The sequence below is a fragment of the Rhinopithecus bieti genome, unplaced genomic scaffold, assembly GCF_001698545.2.
Source record: "Rhinopithecus bieti isolate Rb0 unplaced genomic scaffold, ASM169854v2 scaffold_15339, whole genome shotgun sequence".
Lineage (NCBI taxonomy): Eukaryota > Metazoa > Chordata > Mammalia > Primates > Cercopithecidae > Rhinopithecus > Rhinopithecus bieti.
The window spans coordinates 128,196-146,001 of record NW_016808089.1 but is presented as its reverse complement, the minus strand read 5'-3'; the positions used below and the strand labels follow the sequence as shown (position 1 = coordinate 146,001).

The 17,806-nt window shown below is 46.1% G+C and overlaps 1 protein-coding gene across 2 annotated transcripts in view; it reads right to left on the bottom strand.

Annotated features, from left to right (window-relative positions):
- The window catches only part of RPS4X (ribosomal protein S4 X-linked), a 21,332-nt gene extending 3,927 nt beyond the window's left edge, over positions 1-17,405 (bottom strand). The window contains exons 1-7 of one of the 2 annotated variants that reach the window (XM_017885489.1): positions 17,283-17,405; positions 16,234-16,311; positions 15,624-15,804; positions 15,122-15,219; positions 13,904-14,075; positions 13,373-13,530; positions 12,781-12,913 (exon numbers count right to left, since the gene is read on the bottom strand). In XM_017885489.1, the coding sequence (XP_017740978.1) occupies positions 12,812-12,913; positions 13,373-13,530; positions 13,904-14,075; positions 15,122-15,219; positions 15,624-15,804; positions 16,234-16,311; positions 17,283-17,285 (792 nt within the window). In that variant the 5' untranslated portion in view covers positions 17,286-17,405 and the 3' untranslated portion in view covers positions 12,781-12,811. Of the gene's footprint in view, positions 1-12,743; positions 12,914-13,372; positions 13,531-13,903; positions 14,076-15,121; positions 15,220-15,623; positions 15,805-16,233; positions 16,312-17,282 lie in introns of those variants that run through there. The other variant, XM_017885488.1, reaches the window with a different exon arrangement.
- Between the last annotated feature and the right edge of the window lie 401 nt (positions 17,406-17,806).

Genomic DNA, 17,806 nt, shown 5'->3' with positions numbered 1-17,806 from the left:
CAGGATCTCGGCTCACTGTAACCTCTGCCTCCCAAGTTCAAGTGATTCTCCTGCCTCAGCCTCCCAAGTAGCTGGAATTACAGGTGCCCACCACGCCAGGCTAATTTTTTATATTTTTAGTAGAGGCGGGGTTTCACCATGTTGGTCAGACTGGTCTCGAACTCCTCACCTCAGGTGATCCACCCGCCTCAGCCTCCCAAAGTGCTGGGATTACAGGCATGAGCCACTGCGCCTGGCCCAGAGTTTACTATTAATAGTTGCCAGGGAGTGTTCTAATACAGTTTATCCTCACAACAAACCCTATGAAGTTGGTACAATTATTATCCCCTTTTACAGATGGGAAAGCTGAGAATCAGGGGGGTGAATTGACTTGCCCACTATCACAGCTAGTGAATGTTGGTGGGGGTTTTGAACACAGGTACTCTGGCACAGAGGCTATATCCTTTTTTTGTTTGTTTGTTTGAGATGGAGTCTCGCTCTATTGCCCAGGCTGGAATGCAGTGGTGCAATCTTGGCTCATCGCAACCTCCGCTTCCTGGGTTCAAGCCATTCTCCTGCCTCAGCCTCCTGAGTAGCTGGGATTACAGGTGCTCACCATCACACCTGGCTATTTTTTTTTTTTTTAGTATAGATGGGGTTTCACCATATTGGCCAGGCTGGTCTTGAACTCTTGACCTGAAGTGATCCGCCCGCCTCGGCCTCCGAAAGTGCTGGGATTACATGCACGAGCCACTGCGCCTGGCCCAGAGGCTGTATCCTTAACCGCTATGCTGTAGTGTTTCTTCAACAGTTACATCAAACCATTGCTACACAGATAAGAGCCTTGTATTCCAAAGGGGCTGAGCTGGGTTAAGAGAGTGGGATTGGTTGTTTGGGTAGCTCTCCCCACAGCTAGAGACCCAGCCCCAAGTCTTCATCCTAGCTGCAAGATACAAGAGTGCTCAAATTGGCAGTGGTGCCGCCCTGTGTCCTTCTGAGGGGAGGCATCTCTAAATGAGATGTTTTAATCAAATGTTTTCTAAAGGTCCTTTCAGTTCAAGGAACTGAAGTCTCAATTCTCCCTTGGGCCTGCCAGCTATCTTCTCCTATGGGGACAAGCAGGCTCTTTGCAGACCCTTTCACTCTGTCCTCCCTCAAATAGTGTGCATCAGGGTATCCTCAGCCCTTGCCTTTCTCACTCAGGGGCATGGCACGCCTGAGAGACCTCATCCCTCCAGGGCTCCAGTTACCTTCTTTATCCTGATGCCTAGTCGGAACCTCTCCTCTGAGGTTGAGAACCATCTCTCCAACTGCTTCCCAAGGCCCTCCTCCTTAGTGTCTTCCACGTGTGTACCTCGCCCTCCACCTACAGTGTGAACTCAGTGGGTGTCTTTTCCCGGACCTCTTCCTCTTTTCATGTTCTTTTCTACAAATGGCTCTGCCACCTACTCATCCATTTGCTTAAGCCAGAACTCAGGCAGTCATTCTCAAGTTTTCCTTGCTGTCACTCTCCACATCCCATCAGTCACCAAGGCCTGCCAATTTTACCCCCTACAAATTGCATGAAGCCAATCCCTTCTTTCTGTCCCCACGGCTATCTCCCTAGGCCAAGCCACACTACCTGAGAGATGAAGTAAAAGGCAAAAGCCTTCCGTGGCCCTCTCTGCCTCTATTCTCTGCTTCCACCAGCTGCTTTCACCGGGCAGCCAGAGAGAGTTTTTAAAGCAAAATTTAGCCGGGCGCGGTGGCTCATGCCTGTAATCCCAACACTTTGTGGATCACCTGAGGTCAGGAGTTCGAAACTAGCCTGGACATGGTGATACTGTCTCTACTAAAAATAAAAAAGTTAGCCAGGTGTGGTGGCAGGCACCTGCAATCCCAGCTACTCGGGAGGCTGAGGCAGGGAGAATTCCTTGAACCCGGAAGGCGGAGGTTGCAGTGAGCCAAGACGTGCTATTGCACTCCAGCCCAGGTGACAGAGGGAGACTCCATCTCAAAAAAATTTAAAAAAAAAAGCAAAATCTGGGTGTTGACCCCCTGTCCAGAACTCATGGATGACTTTATTTCTGTTTAAGTCCAAATTTTTGTACATGTGTAATGAGACCTAATGCTATTAGGCAAATCATTTTACAGGATGGGTTCTGGAGTCCCTATAAACCTCAATTCTAATGCCAGGCCAGCCATTTCATAGCGAATGTGACTTTTGGTATCCTTTTTAACATCTTCAATCTTCAACTTTCTCATTTGTAAAGTGGGAGAACAGTACCTCCCTGGTAGGACTGTTGTTAGGGTGAGAGAGGAGAGAGGGTGTGTAACCTGGTCAACTTGGGTGTCCTGCACGTAAGCACTTTAACCACTTGCTGCCAATTAGACTTGGTTATTATAAAGTTGTCAGTACCAGTAATATGATTTAGTATTGATTTAATCAACTAACGATTACTAATTGTGATTAATATGATGGATTTGTTATATTGTAAGTTATTACTGTGAGGTTATGATGATATTAATTTGGATTTTGTGATGATCTCTCCAGCCTCGCCTCTTACAACTCCTCCTCACCCCTCTTCCCTTGCCTTTACTTGTCATACACCCTCACTCCCAAGCTTTCTCATTTTCTGCCATCTCTTCCTGGAAAGTCCTTCTCTCCTCAACCTCTGATTCCTCCAGCTCCCTTTTGTCTCTAAGTCCCTTCAGATGCTTAAGTCAGCCTAAGGCACCAATTCCTCTGTGAAGCCTTCCCAGACCCTCCCCTTAGACCCGTGTAGGTGTCCCTTCTATGGGCCTCGTGCTTCCCTTCTCAGACCACCCATCACAACATATTTGTGATTGTTTACTTGTCACAGCCCTGAACTTAGGTCGTCAGTTTGACAAAGAGCTCTATGTCTTACCACTGTATTCCAAGCTCTTAGTGCTCTGCTGGGCACATGGTCGTGGTTCAATAAATGTTTGCTGAATGAACAAGAGATCAACCTGGCAGCATTCAGTGCCCCACCCCATGACAACCTGTCCCCCTTCAAGGGGGTCTGAGGGCCCAAGCCAAACCTCTTCAAAGCCAAAAGCTGCTGTGTCTGCCCTAGAAGTATTTCTGTCCTTGAGTTCATAACCTTCTCACTTCCTGCAGGCTTAGTGAAGGTGTGGACATTTTTCTTCACCAGTAAAATGGCAAATAAGCCCAATTTTTCAGGGTCATGGAAATTCACTGCAAGGAGGAGCTTTTAAACTGCAAAGGGCTGCATGTAGCACTTAATGATGATCAGACACAATAAATTTGTTGCTCTTTAGCTCAACTCTTGTCAAGACCCCATGCAGACAAGGGCCCTCCTGTTTATACAGCATTATCTCTAGCAATCAGGTTACAATTGATTGACATTATCACTTTCTTTATGTTTGGCAGATTCCCAGCCTGCAGCAACATGCTGGTCACCATAGAGACCTGAGAAGCACCCTCATCTCATTGGTATCATATTTACAAACCAACCCTTAAAGTGGATTATTTTGCAGATGGCTGATCTCATCTATTCAATGTTGATTCTATTAGTTCCAGTTTCAGAAGGTGACATTTTCTGACTTTGTCCCCTTAAGCACAAACAAAACTATGGATTTTGTTTTGTTTTCAGAAGAGAGAAAGTACAAGGTGTGCTAGGGGAACAGCAAGGAAACCAGACAGATGTGGGGGCGGGTTTATAGGGGAACTGCTGGATGTACCTCATTAATTTGTTCATTTGTTCAGCACCCACAGTGTGCCAGTGAACAGGCTAGGTGCTGGGGATAGAGTGGTGAACAAGATGAGCCTTATGCACCTCACAATCTCCTGGGGGAGACAGACAAATAGACAATTTTAATACAATGTGGCAAATTCTATGATGGGAAGAAGAGAGAAATGGTGTGCATGAGGTCCCTCACCTTCCCGGAGGTTTCCCAGGGGAAGCAATGTTTCAGTTGAGACCTGAAGGATGGATGACAGTCCGCCAGAAAAAAGTTAGTGGAGCAGGGACTAGCAGGGTTGCAGAGTGGAAGAAAAATGTTCCTGTGAGAAGAAACAGTGTCCAAAGAGTCTGAAGAGAAAAGGGAATAGGGTGAATTTGAGGCCCTACAAGAAAATCAGGAGACCATCCAACAGGAGACACCCAGGGAGCAGGTGGCTATGGGGGCCTGATGCCCAAGAAAGAAGTCGTGGTGGTAAAGAGAAACTTGGGATTGCACGCTACTGTTGTCTTTCTATTGAAAAAATAGCTGAGCACCACACTGGGGAGGCCTTGCAAGTACAGCCCAAGGAATCTGAACTTGATTCTACAGGCAGTGATTTTGAACAAGAGGGTTTGAAGAGAAAGTGACATATGTCAAGCTGAGCTCTAGGGAGTGGGCAGCAGCCTGCAGAAGAGGGACTAGGCTAGGTGCACAGAAAGTAGCCCACGGCAGAGGTAGCAGAAGGAATGGAGGAGTGCCCATGTGAGGAGTACTGAGGTGGCAGGCACACTTGCCAGAATCAGGGCAGCCTGCTGGGTCTCATACCAGCTGGAACCAGCTCCTACCAGCTCCCAAGGGCCAATTGTTAAATCTTCAGGAATTTTCTCAGCATTCATTAAAAATAAAAAAAAATCAATATTAAAAATATTTTTGCCAGGCATGGTGTCTCAGGCTGTAATCGCAGCTACTCAGAAAGCTGATGCAAGAGAAACACTTGAGGCTAGGAGTTCAAGACCAGCCTGGGCAACATAGCACAATCCTCTTTTTTTGTTGTTTTGTTTTTAGAGACAGGGTCTTGCTTTGTCACCCAGGCTGGAGTGCAGTGGTGCAATCATAGCTCACTGCCACCCTGAACTCCTGAAATCAAGGGATCCTCCTTCCTTAGCCTCCCAAATAGCTGGGAATACAGGCACATACCACCTTGCCTGGCTAATTTTTAAAAAACATTTTGGCAGGGTGCGGTGTTACACGCCTGTAATCCCAACATTTTGGGAGCCCGAGGTGGGTAGATTGCTTAAATTCAGGAGTTTGAGACCAGCCTGCACAACATGGCAAAACCCTTGTCACTACAAAAAACACACAAAAAAATTAGCTGGGCATGGTGGCGTGCACCTGTAGTCCCAGCTACACAGGAGACTGAGGTGGGAGGATTGCTTGAGCCCAGGAGGTCCAGGCAGCAGTGAGCCGAAATCAGTGCTGTGAGACCTTGTCAAGAAAAAAAAAAAAATTTTTTTTTTTTTTTGAGACGTAGTCTCGCTCTGTTGCCCACGCTGGAGTGCAGTGGCACGGTCTCGGTTCACTGCAAGCTCCGCCTCCCGGGTTTACGCCATTCTCCTGCCTCAGCCTCCCGAGTAGCTGGGACTACAGATGCCAGCTACCTCGCCCGGCCAGTTTTTTGTATTTTTTAGTAGAGACGGGGTTTCACCATGTAAGCCAGGATGGTCTCGATCTCCTGATCTCGTGATCCGCCCATCTCAGCCTCCCAAAGTGCTGGGATTACAGGCTTGAGCCACTGTGCCCGGCAAAAAAAATTTTTTTTTTTTGTACAGGTGGGGGTCCTGCCATCTTACCCAGGCTGGTTTCGAACTCCAGGGCTCAAGCAGTCCTCCTGCCATGGCCTTTCCAAAGTTGCTGGAATTACAGGGATAAGACCACCATGCCCAGGCCAAAAAATTCAAAAAAACAACACACACACACACACAAAATATATATATAATATATATTATATAATATACTGTTTTTGGGACAGAGCGAGACTGTCTAAAAAAAAAAAGGTAATAAATACTAAAATCTCATCACTTCCTAATTATTTTACTACATTTTACTATTCTCTATGATGCCCTTGAAGTTATTCACACTTGTTGTATCTGCATGATAGAAATGCTATGTAATGGTGTGCTACGTGCATCTCCCAACTCCTTGTTCAGTGACATGTTGGTAGCCTCAAATCAGCCATGGAAATTGGCAAACACTACAAATCAGAATTTGGTTAATTGTTTTGGTGATTGTCTAGTTAAGTGATGGAGAAAATGTTTAAAAACGCAGGTTAAACTTAGAAATGTGCTGTCACTGTAGCCATTACATTGTGAATTGTACAAAAAAATTGCCAAGGGTGATGGCATGTGCCTGTAGTCCCAGGGGGATCACTTAAGCCCAGGAGTTCAAGGCTGCAGGGTGTTGTGATTGTGCCTGTGAGTAGCAGGGTGCATTCCCACCTGGGCAATAGAGACCCTGTCTCTAAAAATTTTAAAAAAAGTTTAAAATTAAGGAAATATTCTTTCAGTATTTAAGAACTATTCTCCAAGTCAGCAAAAAGCTGCTCACGTCGACAGGTGAGTTGAAGTTCCAACATATATGTATTTGCTGTTTCACTTTTGTCTTATTTGTTAATGCAAACAAAAATATCAACCAATACTCTCATGGGAGCTAACGTTCTTTTGTCAATTGCAACCATAACCATAGGTTGGCTATGGATATGAAAGTTTGGCAAAAGTCAATAGAAGCATTCTGTGAGAATCAACTGGCTACATGGACTTCACAATAGAGTATTTTTAAATTTAATAGTATTTTATTTATTTTTGAGACAGTCTTGCTTTGCGTCACCCAGGCTGGAGTACAGTGACATGATCTTGGCTCACTGCAACCTCCGCCTCCTGGGTTCAAGCGATTCTTGTGCCTCAGCCTCCCGAGTAGCTAGGACCACAGGTGCCAGCCACCACGCCCGGCTAATTTTTGTATTTTTAGTAGAGATGGGGTTTTGCTATGTTGGCCACACTGGTCTCGAACTCCCGAATTCAGGTGATCCGCCCACCTTCCAAAGTGCTGGGATTACAGGTGTGAGCCACCGTGCCCAGACCCTTTGGGCTTTAAAATTGATGTTTGTGTTTGGGGAATTTCCCAAGCTAAACAACCTGGAGCAGATGAGTGGATTTCCGATTCGGGAGAGAAAGTTGTACCTGAAAAGATAGCATCACTCTTGGATATCCAGTTTATGTTCAAGGGAGCATGGAAATTAACTCCTTGGGTGGAGTCCCTCAGACCCAGCACTTGCCACCTTTTGGTACCAGGAACCTGAGATCATGTCTGCAATGTACTTTAAAACACCGTTTTGATTTTTCTGTGACACAGCCCTCAGGAGGTCCTGAGAACACGTGCCCCCCCAACCCAACCCCCTTTTTTTCCCCAGGAGATGCAGTCTTGCTGTCCCCCAGGCTGGAGTGCGCTGGCACAATCTCGGCTCACTGCACCCTCCACCTCCCAGGTTCAAGCGATTCTCTTGCCTCAGCCTTCTGAGTAGCTGGGATTACAGTTGCCCACCAGCACACCTGGCTAATTTTCGTATTTTTAGTGGAGATGGGATTTCACCACGTTGGCCAGGCTGGTTTCAAACTCCTGACCTCGCGATCTGCCCGCCTTGCTTCCCAAAGTGCTGGGATTACAGGTGTCAGACACTGCACCCAGCCACCCCTTTTTTAAAAAAAATTTTGAGGCCAGGAGTGGTGGCTCATGCCTGTAATCAGAGCACTTCAGGAGGATGAGAAGGGCGGATCACCTGAGGTAAGGAGTTCGAGACCAGCCTGACCAACATGGTGAAACCGTCTCTACAAAAATTAGCCAGGTGTGGTGGCTCACACCTGCAATCCCAGCTACTCAGGAGGCTGAGGCAGGAGAATTGCTTCAACCTGGGAGGCGGAGGTTGCAGTGAGCAGAGATTGCGCCATTGCACTCCAGCCTGGGAAACAGGAACGAAACTTCATCTCAAAACATTTTGAGACAGTCTCACTCTGTCACCCAGGCTGGGGGTGCAGTGGCATAATCTTAGCTTACTGCAACCTTCACCTTCTGGGCTGAAGTGATCCTCCCACCTCAGCCTCCTGTGTAGCTGTACCTAGAGGCCAGTGCTATCACATCCAGATAACTTTTTTGTATTTCTTAGAGTTGGTGGGTCTCCCTATGTTGCCCAGGCTGGTCTTGAACTCCTGGGCTCAAGAGATCCTCCCACCTTGGCTTCCCAAAGTGCTGGGATTTCAGGCGTGAGCCATCCGTGCCTGGTTGCAATTTACTTTCGAAGTGTTCAGAAAAACAGATGTTTGTGTACATATACAGGCATGAAAATAAAGCAAATATGGCAAAATCTTAGCCATTATTGAATCCAGCTGGTGTCTATATAGGTAATCACTATACTGCTGTCTCAACTTTCCTGCATATTTGAGAATGTTCATAATATAAACTACAATAAGAATCAATGCAAAGTACTGAGGCAGAATGCCTCTTGTGTTCAAGAAACATCAAGAAGGCCAGTGTGGCTAAACAGATTGACTCAGGGAACAGGTAAATGAGGTGAGAAGGCAGACTGTGAGGGCCTCGCAGGTTCTTATGGCTGTGGCTTTTAGTCTGAGTTGAGATAGATGGGAGCTTACTTAGGAGCATGAGTGAGGAGTGACCTGACCTATCTTAAACAGGATCCCATTCGGCAGCTGGGTTGAGACTGGAGGGGTCAAGAATGGAAGCCAAGAGACCCGTTATGGGCTGGTGCTATCTATAATCTAGTGTGCAGGCAAGAGTTGTTGGTGGTTCAGACCAGGGTGGGCAGGTGAGAAGTGGTCTGATATTATCTGGGAGGAGGGCATACATTGTGCTATTTGTTCCTTTATATATTTATTATGAAAAATCTCAAAGATATACAGAAGAGGGTAATGAATCCCTTCTACCCATCGTTCACCTTCAACATTATCAATACATGGTCATTTTTATTTGAGTCAGGGTCTTGTTCTGTTACCCAGGCTGGAGTGCAGTTGCAGTCATAGTTCACTGTAGTCTCAAATTCCTGGGCTCAAGCTATCCTCTCACCTAAGCCTCCCAAGTAGCTTCAATTACAGGTGAGAACCACCACGCTCAGCTAATTTTTAAAATTTTTGTAGAGGTGGTGGTGTGTCTCTCTACATTGCCCAGTCTGGTCTTGAATTCCTGGCCTCAATGATCTTCCCATCTTGGCCTCCTAAAGAGCTGGGATTACAGGCATGAACCACTGCACCCAGACTTGAAGCAAATTTCAGATTGCTCGTCATTTCTTCTGCAAATCCTTTATTATGTATCCTCAAAGATAAGGACTCCATAAAAAGCTGTACGATTGTGCAAAATCGAGCAATTATTTCTAAGTATCACTAAATATGGATTCTGGACATATTTTGAAGGTAGAGTCACCAGGATTTTCTGATAAAAGGACAGGAATCAAGGATGTGTCCAAAGCTTTTGGCTGGAGTTTGATGGGGACAGTATAAACAGACAGGCCGGAGGGAGGTATCACTCTTCTCTATCTGGTTTAGGGAAAAGAATACAGGATTTGGGTATCAAAAAATCAAAATGACTTTGTAAACTATTCTATATGTCCTAGCTATTTGTTATTCTTATTCAAAGCTGTGCTGCATTGTGCTACTCTGACTCAGATGTGAGGCCTAGCCTGGCTGGAGGCACAGGGATGTAAACTAAACCTGGTTAAGTTCTGCTGGCTTCAGTCTGTTTCATCTCAGGACTTCTGTTTGGCTCACTGCTGAGATGATCTCAAAGGTTTCCTTCAGCTCTAAGAATATGAAGCAAATTGGAAGGCTTTAAAAGCCTTACAAAGACACAAGCCATTTTATTTGGAAATTTGTAGCTCATTTAGATGATTCAAGGCCCTTGGGCTAAGTCCACCTGCCTGGTATTAGAATGGAAATCTTCCAAGTTGCTAGTGGGGTGGGGCGGGGGGGGGGAATCCCGGCCGGGTGCCGTGGCTCATGCCTGTAATCCCAGCACTTTGGAAGGCCAAGGTGGGCAGATCATCTGAGGTTGGGAGTTCAAGACCAGTCTGACCAACATGGAGAAACCCCGTCTTTGCTAAAAATACAAAATTAGCCGGGCGTGGTGGCATATGCCTGTAATTCCAGCTACTCAGGAGGCTGAGGCAGGAGAAACGCTTGAACCTGGGAGGCGGAGGCTGTGGTGAGCTGAGATCATGCCATTGCACTCCAGCCTGGGCAATAAGAGCGACACTCCGTCTCAAAATAAACAAAACAAAACAAAAATCCCTGTGCTAGTTTAACAAATAAATAAAAAACCACAAGAAGTTTAAAATTTTGAAAAGAAATCTCCCAGGCTAGGCGCAATGGTTCTTGCTTGTAATCCCAGCACTTTGAGAGGGATCACTTGAGCCCAGGAATTTGGACAACATAGCAAGACCCTCATCTCTATCAAAAAAAAAAAAAAAAAAAAAAAAAAATTAGCCAGGCATGGTGGTGTGCTCCTGTAGTCCCATCTACTCAGGGAGCTGAGGTGGGAGGATCACTTGAGCCTGAGACGTCAAGGCTGCATTGAGTCATGATATCCTGCCACTGCACTCCAGCCTGGGTGACAAAGTGAGATCCTGTCTCCAAAAATAAAAATTAAACAAAACCCCGTATCTCCCTATGAGACCACAGCTGAACACACCAATTCTCCAGTTGTGCTAACTGGTTCACCAATTAGCATCTAGGAAACCATCGTATATGTGAAAGGAACTCTGAGGCTTCTCATTTTCCCTATTTGCTTTGGTCCCTTGGCTAAAATTCCCTTAGCTAAATTTCTATCATCTGCTGAGCAGAGACTTTAGTACCTAGAAAGAAGCAAAGTGTAGCCAAGGATGTGTTGGGTGGCGTAGCACCAAGAGCCAGCCTACCAGCATTCAGGATCCTGCATCCAGGTTGCTGGCTAGAGTCCTGCCCTCTGGCCTTTCCTAGTCTCACCTGCCTGTTCTTTTTAAGACAGGGTCTCACTCTGTCACCCAGGCTGGAGTACAGTAGCACAATCATTGCTCACTACAACCTCCATTCCCCAGGCTCCAGTGATCTTCCCACCTCAGCCTCCTAAATAGCTGGGACCAAAGATGCATGACACCACGCCCAGCCAATGTTTGGTAGACAGGGTTTTGCCACGTTACACAGACTAGTTAGTTTCAAACTCCTGGGCTCAATCGATCCACCTGCTTTGGCCTCTCAAAGTGCTGGGATTATAGGTGTGAGTCACCACGCCCGGCCTCACCTGCCTGTTTCTGAAGGGTACCATAAGGTTACTTCTGACCTGGCCTCTCATCACAACTGGCCACCAGGATGAGCTCCATTCTCAGCAAGAGAACCATTCTTAAAGCAAGATATCTGGCAAGCCTACTCACACACCTTTCCCATCCCTGATTTAGCTGGGTCCAGTCCCTGCAGAGATTCCTTTTCTGGCCCAGGTACAGTGGCTCACACCTATAATCCCAGCACTTTGGGAGGCCAGGGTGGGAGGACCACTTGAGCCCAGGAATTCAAGACTGGCCTGCCCAATGTAGCAAGACCTTCCCTACAGAAACAAATTAACTTGGCGTCACGGTGCGTGCCTATAGTCCCAGTTACTCAGGAGGCTGCGGCTGGAGGATCTCTTGAGCCCAGGAGTTTGAGGCTGCAATGAGCTATAACTGAACCATTGCACTCCAGCCTGGGTGACAGAGCAAGACCCTGTCTCTTAAAAAAGTTAATGGGACCCCAGCCAGTCGTGCTTTGGCATCTGCAATATGAATGGCAAAGAAGTCCTACAGGACCAAATCTGGGCTTCAGGACCCCTGGGCGTGCCTCCTTTAGCTGATTTTCTCTGGCAAGACCAAGTAGTCTGCTGACTCAAAGCCCAGGATGCTGCCAGGGTAGAGACACTGCCCTAAGGCACAGTGCCTCTGCAAGCCTCTTATCCACTACTAAACCATTATGCCTGGGAAACATGATGTGAGATACAGCATTTACAAGGGAGTACCTCTCAACACAGGGCAACTTCGCTTCCCAGAGGGCATTTGGCAATGTCTGAAGTAATTTTGGTATAATGACTCAGGGGTGGGGACGGATATCTAGTGGATAGAGGATAGGAATATTTTTAAACATCACACAATGAACAGGACAGCTGCCCACAAATTATGTCGCCCCAAACATTAACAGTATCAAAGCTGAAAAGCCCTGCTATAGGTGGCAAAGGAGGTTTTCATTTTTAGCAGGAAGACATGCTTTATAGGGTAACAGGAACGAGAGAGCAGGTTGAGAAAAGGTTGAAATCACAAGGCAGGATAATTGACACAGACAGGAGGGACTGGATTGAGGAAAAGGTGTGTGACAGTAGACCCTACGAAGCAGGGGCACATCTTCCTGAGACTTGCAAGCAAACCTGACATGATCTGACACATTTGGGCAAGCAAGAACAAGTTTATGTTCTACATCTCTGTCCTCTGAAAAACAAAGTTGAGGACTGCAGCGGCAGCTGGAGATTAATAAGGGCACTAAGTCCATGGAAGTGCACTGCTTTGCAACAACAACAGCTCATTTATGATGACCTTTAAGGGCAGTTGGAGATTTTCATCCTGCGTTTGGCAAGATGGGCACAGGAATGGGAAAAACAGATGAGCCAGGCTTGTGGATGGGCTAGTGCAATAAAGACTGGAGATGAAAATGAGGGCAGATTTTTAAAAAGCCAAGGGAGCTTAACAGGGCAGAGGGGCCCACTGGGTAGAGAAGTTCTTGGCCAAGTCGAGGGGCGAGATCAATACTCTGGGATTTCTTGGCTCTCTCTACTCCTTGGTTAGTTGCTGTTCCTTTCCCAAGTCTGGTTATCTTCTACTTCCCACCACCGACTAAGCCCAGCCAACAACACAGACTGCCTAAGCCTGCCTGAGAATTTAATCACTGTTCATGTTATGCAGTAAAATAGCAGGAAACTGAATTTAAAAAAAAACAACCCCCCCCACCCCCCCGAGAAAACCAGAATGCTATTAATCCTGCCACAATATTTTTAATTACGTACAAAGGTCTGACATGGCACCCAGGGGCCCATTTCACCCACTGCTCTGTTTGGCCGCCAGTCTTTTGTCTCTCTCTTCAGCAATGGTGAGGCGGATACCCTTTCCTCGGGGAAGAGAAATCCATGGTTTGTTGCCCTGGAAGAGAAAACAAGGAGAATGAAAACCCACCACACATCAACTCATAGTGGCTTGGCACATGCTACACTTGTCACCTCATTTAACAGAACTGAAGTCTGTTTGTGAGAGCACTTGGCAACAGCTAGGCAGTTTTAAGACACGGATGCTGGTTACCAAAAGTACCCACTGCTTGGGTTTCTGGGGCTGTCCTATGAAACTCACTGTATGCCCTTCATAATTAATATCTTATAAGTTTATTGTACATAGCAGGTACCCACCATTTATTCAAGGGAGTCAAAGTTTAGTAGTACCTAAGGCTAATCATTATAACTCAGCCCAGCTCTGCGTGAGTCCTATCCAGAAGAGGCTTTGCATTAGGTTCAGCAGAGCCAGCGAGAAGCCTGGATGCTGCAATCCCAGCACCCATTTGCATTGACATACTTACCCGGACTAGAGAGAAAGAAAACCCAGACTTACCTTGCCAATAACAAAAATGTTGGAAAGTCGAGTGGCAAAGCTGTTGCCATTGGCATCTTTCACGTGAACCACATCAAAAGATCCAGGATGCCTCTCTCTGTTGGTGATCACACCAATTCTTCCCAGGTTAGCACCTCCAGTCACCATACACAGGTTACCTAGGCAGGAAGAAATCATCTGCTTCAACCCAATATAACAAATGACAAGCAGTTCAGAGATGGGTCCAAAACAAATTTTATTCCTCCTTTTCCCCCCATTTGCATTTTCTCATATGGAACTGCTGCCCATGCTAGGACTCCCAGGGCTCACACCTATAATCAGTTCGAGAACAGTCTGGGCAACACAGTAAGAAACCCCTCTATAAAACACAATTTAAAAGAAGAAATGAATATTCTGAGCATTTGTGCCTCTGGCTATAAACAAACCTGGGGATCAGAGCAGATGGTTTTAATAAAAGATACCCAGACCCTGTGCAATTCATAATGATCTAGGCCTTAAAGAGGGTACCCAGGTAGCACAGAGGATGCTTACCAGTGTCGAACTTGATGAAATCAGTAATCTTGCCAGTCTCCAAATCAATCTGAATGGTATCATTCACCTTGATGAGGGGATCGGGGTAGCGGATGGTGCGGGCATCATGAGTCACCAGATGAGGGATTCCTTTTGTGCCCACAAAGATCTTTCTCACTTTGCATAACTTGTACTAGAAAAATACAAGGGTTAACCACATTCAATCCATCTCACATATACTTTTTAACCCTACACAGGAACCATGGGTTCCCTAACTGCTGCAGAATAATTCTGGCGCTGACCATTCTTTCCACCCTCAAGTGTATGTTGCATACAGCCCTTCTCTAGGCTCATCCTCTAACATCCACCATTGCCCTCCACTCCTCCAACATAAATGCCACTCCAGTTTCCCAGGCTCCTTAAGCCTTACGGGGCCCTGGGAATTCTTCCCTTCAACTTGACTGTATCTTAAATAGCTCCCTGTACTGAGTTTCGTTTCACCAACAGCAATTGTATTACCAGTTCATCCAATCAACAAATATTTCACATAGCATTTCAATTTTGGATCTCTACTCGCTGATATCAAATCATCACAGATGCCACTGGATGTGCCCTCCAGCCTGCTAACAAGGTTGTGCAAAAGGAAATTAGGAGCCACATAAGCCAATTAAATTAACCTTCATTTACAGCCAATAATCCAAACAGCCCTAAACTTTTGTGTAAAGCCATCAAAACAAACTGGATTAAATAATCAAAGACTGTAATCTTTTTCTAAACCTCAAGCTAGTGCCTCAAGGACTGTCCATTTCCTCCATCGACACCTTCCCCTCCCCAAAGTAAAGCTACCCCCACAAATGGAGACTCGGCAAAGGGCTCATATTTCAGGTACCCAATAAACAAGTTCCCAGAAATCATTCTCCTTGACTCTTAAGAGACACCAGGAAGTCACAGTTCAACTGAAATTCATTTCTACCACAAAAAAAGAAAATCTGCTGAGGAAGTTAACTTCAAATAGGGGTCAATTTTAGGTATCCAGCAATGCTCTACAGCTATCAGCCAGACTTTTAATAAATTTACATGTAAGACAGAATCTCATCAAATTGTTAGCTTGGTATTAATAGGTATGAGATTTTAAGTAATCAATACCCACCTCATTGTAAGCAGCACTCGCACTGAATGCAGGCCCTTACAACTAAGTAACTATACTGAGTAAAGACCCAGTTTGCTTGCCACACTCACCTTGGCCTCCTCAGGTGTAATACGATGTACAGCAAAGCGACCCTTGGTGTCATAGATCAGACGGAAGTTCTCTCCCGTCTTGTCAATGCTGATGACATCTGAAATCAAGCAGTAACCCGTTACTACATACAGTGATCCCCACTACCTCATGCCAAGCAACAACCATAGCTCTCTAAGACAAAAAAAGAACCCCCATGTGCCTCCCAGTTCTAATCAAACAAAGATTCTAAAGATTAAAGATCATGGCCAGATCTTCAATATTTCAAGATGCTGTTTTTATGACTGCATGTAAAATTTAAAAGTGAATAGAAATTTAGTTTTGAGAAACATTTCATTTTTATTTGCATATTTTTTATTTAAGTAAAAAACAGAGGGAAGGTCAGGCTGTTTCTGAGAGACTTGACAGATTACAAGGTTAGAGATATGATCAAGACAGTAGTATTCGGATACTATAGGGTTTCCATCCATATGCATCTCCAGAGTATTTAAAACTTCCACTTACCCATGAATCCAGCAGGGTAGGTTATATCAGTTCGGACCTTGCCATCGATCTTAATGAACCGCTGCATGCAAATCTTCTTTACTTCATCTCCTGTCAGGGCATACTTAAGTCTGTTCCTTAGGAAAATGATGAGGGGGAGACACTCTCTCAACTTGTGGGGACCGGTGGATGGACGAGGAGCCTGTAACGTTAAAAATGATAATCACTGTTGGGATTCACTCAAGCACTCAAACCCACCTCCTAGTCCACTAGATCCACTAACTGAACACCAAGACTGTCCATTACACCCAACTTGGGCTTTTACACAGGAGGTGTAAAAAGCTTCCAAAACTATTTCATACCTTAAAGTTTTACAGCATCTTCCCTGTCAGAGGACTAGGATCATTAAGAACATGAATCCTGAGTCCATGTAAATGTACTATGTGGTATGTGGAATAAACGAGGTACAAAAATATTAAACAGACTGGAAGTGGGGGACAGCTAGATAGCACAGCTCCTTCAAGAGCAGAGGAAGCCAATAACAGATATTCCTCCCCTAGCCTGGTCCCCAAATGAGTCCTGGGAGGCATTAAAAACAGCGGCCACGGAAATATTTATATAAGATACTTACAAACACACCGGTCAATTTATCCAGCATCCAATGCTTTGGAGCTGCTACCCGCTTCAGATGCTTCTTGGGACCACGAGCCTGAAAGTTTTAGGTTGCAATGCTGTTAATCAGGTTTCAGAGCAGCTTACAAAACCTAGTGTGTAACTTCTAGAAATAACTCTGTTTAGTTTCATCTTCAGCAAAATGTGGACAATATTAAAGAAGTGTAGTTCCGATAAAACAGAAGCAGCAAACAGTTACCTAGCAAATACCGTGAGATCCATAAGCTGCAACAAGTCTTATTGTAACAGAGAAGATTCTTGGTTACTATGGTTCAGAACGTTTACTGATTACTATCTTTCAGAACCTTGCTACAGTATTTCCATGTTACTTGCATAAACATTTTCATGTTTAGAGTTTAGGGTCTTTCCAGGACACCATACTAGTGAAATGGCCGGGGGACGCACAGCAACAGAAATGAGCCAGGAGTCTGCCTGTGTTTCTTAAGTTTTCACAGTTTATTACCGTGTTTTTGACGTCTGGAACAAGATTATTCTGACACCCGCACAAACACATGTGCTGCTCCTTCGTACACTAAAGCCAAAAGCTGACACCAATTTTACTTTAAGAGTAAGGAAGCCTCTTTAATGCTGTGTCCAGATGCTTACCGGCCACACATGGTAAAGTCGGGCCGTGCCAAAAAGACAATGACAAAGAAAATCTTTCTCCGCCGGGCGGACCCAGCGCCCACCCGCCTCGGGCTCGCAGTCTCTGCTCCCGGCCCAGCCGCGGCTCCGGCCCGGGAGGAAAACCAGCTTCTCCCGGGAACACGACGTGTGGCCGGGTCAGAGACAGAGGCCTTCCCAACAGCAGCACCAGATCCGCGCCTCCCCAACCCTAGGCCAGCGTTCGCTCTGCGCCCTGGAGCCCGTCCCGGCCTACCACGGAGGCCGTGATCCCTTCGCCTCTGTCCGGCCATCCCCAGTAGGAGTCCCGAGACCTCGGGCAGTCCCGGCCCGGGGAGGATGGAGGCGGATACGTCCTAGGAGCTCGCTAAGTAAACAGCTTACCATGGCTGCGTTAGGCAAGGAAAGAGGGCCTCCGTCTTCCGGTGCACGTAGAAATTGGGCCCGGAGACTGCGCGCGCCGGCTATTCAGATGCTCCGCCCAGTTCAGCCCTTTGCTGGCGCGCCGGGACTCTTTCTTGCCATCTGCTGGTGGGAGGTCGGAAGTCCGGAGCTGGAGAACCACGGCGGAAGGAGGGTGTCTCCTAAGGGCGATTTCTTCCCACCACTTTTTCCGCCCTTCCTCCTCCCATATTTGTTGAGCGTCTCCTGTGTGCCTGATTCTGTGCTAGGTGCTGGGAATACAAAGATGAACTACACAACATCCCTGCCCTCAAGGAGAATTCAAAGTGAGCCTACTTCCAATCTCACGTACAGATGATTATATAATCAATAGAATACATTTTAATAAATATTTAATGTTATTTCTTCAACGTATTTTGTCTGTCCTTTTTTCGTGTTCCCTCGAGCCAGCCAGGCAGCAATACTGAGTTGGGAAGAGCCAACAATTTTTTTTTTTTTTTTTTTTT